The 3551-nt window shown below is 55.6% G+C and overlaps 1 protein-coding gene across 1 annotated transcript in view; it reads right to left on the bottom strand.

Moving 5' to 3' along the window:
- LOC103777914 (regulator of G-protein signaling 3-like) overlaps positions 1 to 2759 on the bottom strand; it is a gene marked incomplete at its 5' end in the record, with an annotated part of 49531 nt that extends 46772 nt beyond the window's left edge. The window contains 2 exons of the mRNA XM_008945516.1: positions 412 to 470; positions 2709 to 2759. Of these exons, the coding sequence (XP_008943764.1) occupies positions 412 to 470; positions 2709 to 2759 (110 nt within the window). The remainder of the gene's footprint in view (positions 1 to 411; positions 471 to 2708) is intronic.
- Positions 2760 to 3551: the final 792 nt, after the last annotated feature.

Below are 3551 nucleotides of genomic sequence, written 5' to 3'. Positions count from 1 at the left end.
ACTCGCAGCCCCCTTGCAGGGGAGATGCTTCCCCGTGCTCTGCGGTGGGGGCAGCCTGCCAAGGGGACCTCCAGGAGAGCACAGAGCCACACTGTGCTGGCCAAACACCTCATCCCCACCAGTCCTTGGGCACCCTGTGGGATTGTCCTACACTGAACGGCTGACACAGCCCTTAGCAGGTCCTGTCCTCCTCTCTTCCAGCTCCATGCAGACACCATGCCAACAAACCCCATGAGCCCTCCAGCACTGGGCAAGAGACCAGCCACCCCCCTGCATGCTGTGGATGCTTGGCCAGAGCAGGACAGAGGAGGAAAGGGAAGGGACAGGCAGCCCAGAGCATGTTTGGAGAAGCCAACCACAAAACCCCAAGAAAGCATGAAGCTCCCTGAGCAAAGCCCCAGGAGAACCCACCTTCACGTAGGAGTCACAGGGCCGGTGCTCCTTTCCCATCAGACCTTTTGCTTCCAGGACTGGAAAGGAAACCAAAGAGTCACAGAGACTGAGAAAACAGAGACACAGAAACCCAGAGCAGCAGGGAAGGCATCTCCCTGCACCACAGCACCCTGCTCCACGGGCTGCTCCCTCCTCGTGGGGCTGACCCCCACCTCCTGCCCCACCAGCACCCTGCACACGCCTCCCCAGTACCCTGGTCTTGCTGAGCACCCACAAACAGCTGAAGGGGTTTGCTCCATGTTTTCCTCAGCACACCCATGCCAGAACACCCAGACCTGTGGGTGAGGCTGGCAGCAGCCGTGGCTCAGTGTTGGGATGGCAAATCACATTTTGTGTGCCTGACCTCCCCCCACCCTGGGCTCCTGCCCCAGAGCCAAAGGTGCCATCAAGTGAAATATCAAGGGCCACCCCCCGAGGGCAGCTCTGCCAGCAGGGCCCTGTGCTCCCCGGCGTGGCTGGAGGGGATGGGTGTGCAGCAGTCTGGAAAGCCCACGAGGGGCTCTCAGGAGGAGATGAAGTTCCCTCCTAACGAGCCCAACAAGGCCACAGTGAGTTGGCCTTTGTCAGAGACAGAGATGTGCTCCTCATAAGCGTGCTCAGCCTGGCAGAAGCCCCACTGCACGAGGGACAAGGTGTTCTGCAGGACCTTCTGCTTCATAAAGCAGTTTGTGAGGTTCCTCCAGGACAGGCTGCACCAAGAGCTCCTCCTTCCAGATCTGCTTTGGGTTTAAACATCTTGGGGTGGAGAATAAAAAACTAAGAGAGATCACCCCACAACATCCAGCCTCCCCCTGCCCACACCGAGTTCCCTGAGCATCCAGCACGTGCAGGGGGATGGTGGGTCTCAGATCTTGAGCCTCTTTTGCCTCTTTACTGGACCATTTCCCTCTTCCCAGCCCCTCCTTTGGAGATGGCATCAGAACAAAGCAGTGACACAGCCAGCTCACACTGGGGCTGCAGATGGAGGGATCTGGGGTGATGCCTGTACCAGACCCTCAGGACCACACACAGCTTGAAGGGAGAGGAACAAAACCAACACAACACATTTTCCTGCTGTTGTTCCTTTACAAAGCTTGCTCCACAGCCACAAAAGGGCAGCGAGCTCCTGTGACCACCAAATGGAGACGAGCAGAGGCCACACATGGCTTGGCTGGTCCCCACAACCTCACTGGGCTCAGGCCATCCTCTGCCCCCATTTCATTACAGCCAGGCAGGGCTGGGGCTGGGCTCCAAGGTGAGATGTTGCTCAAGGGAAACTTTTCCTAATCTCTCCTGCCCTGCCCTGCAGGGCTCTGGGATGATGCCACCCCTGAGAGCACTGGGAGTCCCAGTGCCCTGTTCTCCTCCCACCCTACAGAGCCCAGCCCCAGGGCAGCCACGAGCCTGCTCTGGTCACAGGGGGGAATTTTTACTCCAACCTTTTCAAACTTTTGTCTTATTCCTTAATATTCTTTAACCATGAATTTAACCATATTCTTTATTTAGCATGAAGCCCTGACAAGCCCCTGGTAGAAAGAGCTCTGTGCCAGGAGACCAGGACACAGCCCCTTCAGTGCAGCAGGAGTCCTAAGGGGCTCCCCAAGTGTCTCCAGTCAGGTTCTGCCTAAAGGAAGGACCTACTTCTGACACCCTTGTTGGCCTCTCTGTGAAGGGCCATCAGAGCTGCAGTGCCACAGTTCCCTGGGACCTGCCTCAGGGCTGCAGTGAAGTTTCCCCATTGATGCATCACTCTCCTGCACCAGCACCCAGCAGTGGTGGCCAAGTCTGTGCCCCCAGAGAAAGAAAAGCATCTCTTGTCCCCTGCAGGACCTGCCATGGCTGGAGGGACAGCAGCTCCAGCATGGCCCAGGTGAAATACTTTCATTGAAGAAATATTGCTGGTGTGAGAACAATACAGCATTTAAAATGCTGGCAAATCTGGGAAAAGCTTTTGCCCAATGTAAAAGACATTTCAGAGGAGAGACAAAGCATTTCAGAACCTCTTTTCCCAAATTACATTTGCCTTTTTTCTCTTCACTTGGAGTTAAAGAAAAAAATGTCTACAATTGGATGCAAACCATGCCGTGATCACCCAGAAATTTTGGTTCAGCCTGTAAATCAAAGGGCCTCCAGTTGCACCACGCTACCAGAGCTGTTCCCAACAGCTGCCACGAAGCTCCAAAGGGCTTAAAGAAAGGGCACAGATGTGCTGTCCCTCTCAGCAACTCACCATGGCTCCAGGGCCACCTCACCACACGCCCCATGGAGATACTCACTGTGCAGCACCAGGATCCGGCCCTGCACCTCGATGGACAGCTTCAGCTGGCCTAGAGGAGAGGAGAGATGGTGAAGGACACAGGGCTCCCCCATCGCCCCAGCACTCAGCAGCACAGGGACCCCGTGGCTCTGGGGCTTGCACAGGGTCAAACCCACCCTGCTCCCCCACTCCTGGGCACAGGGACTTTCCTTTTCCTCCCGAGTTCCAGCCAAAGCTCTCTGCTCAGCCAGGCTGGTCTTCTTCCCCACCAGCTCATCTTTAGTTACCTGGGAACAACCTGCTCCTGTGCCTTGACTATGTCCCTGCTGAAGGATGTCCAGCCTTCCTGGCCTTGGACTCCTTTGCCCTTCAGGACTGCCTCTCAAGGGACTGTCAACAAGTCTCCTAAACAGGCCAAACTCAGCCCTCCAGAAGTCCAAGGTGGCAGCTCTGCTGCTGCTCCCCTCCTTTACTCCTCAAGAATAAAAAGGTACCAGTTTGTGACTGCTGTGCCCAAGACAGCTTCAACCTCCACCCCCAGGCCCTTCTCTGTCCACAAACAGGTCCAGCCAGGAGCCTTCCCCTGTTGGTTCCCTCCCAGCTCTGTCAGGAAGGTCTCTTCCACACACTCCAGTGTCCTCTCTGCTGTATTGTATTTCCAGCAGATAGCTGGTGAGTTGAAGTCCCCCATCAGAACAAGGGATAGTGATTGTGAGACTTCTCCCAGCTGCCTCCAGAATATTTCATCTACCTCTTCATCTTGTTGGGCAGCCTATAACAGACCCCCACCATGACATCTGCCCTGTTTGCCTTCCTCCTGATTCTTATCCACACACACTCACCCCTATCATCACCATGACTA

Source organism: Merops nubicus, unplaced genomic scaffold, assembly GCF_000691845.1.
Source record: "Merops nubicus isolate BGI_N331 unplaced genomic scaffold, ASM69184v1 scaffold10630, whole genome shotgun sequence".
NCBI lineage: Eukaryota > Metazoa > Chordata > Aves > Coraciiformes > Meropidae > Merops > Merops nubicus.
This window is presented reverse-complemented; position numbering and strand designations above follow the sequence as displayed.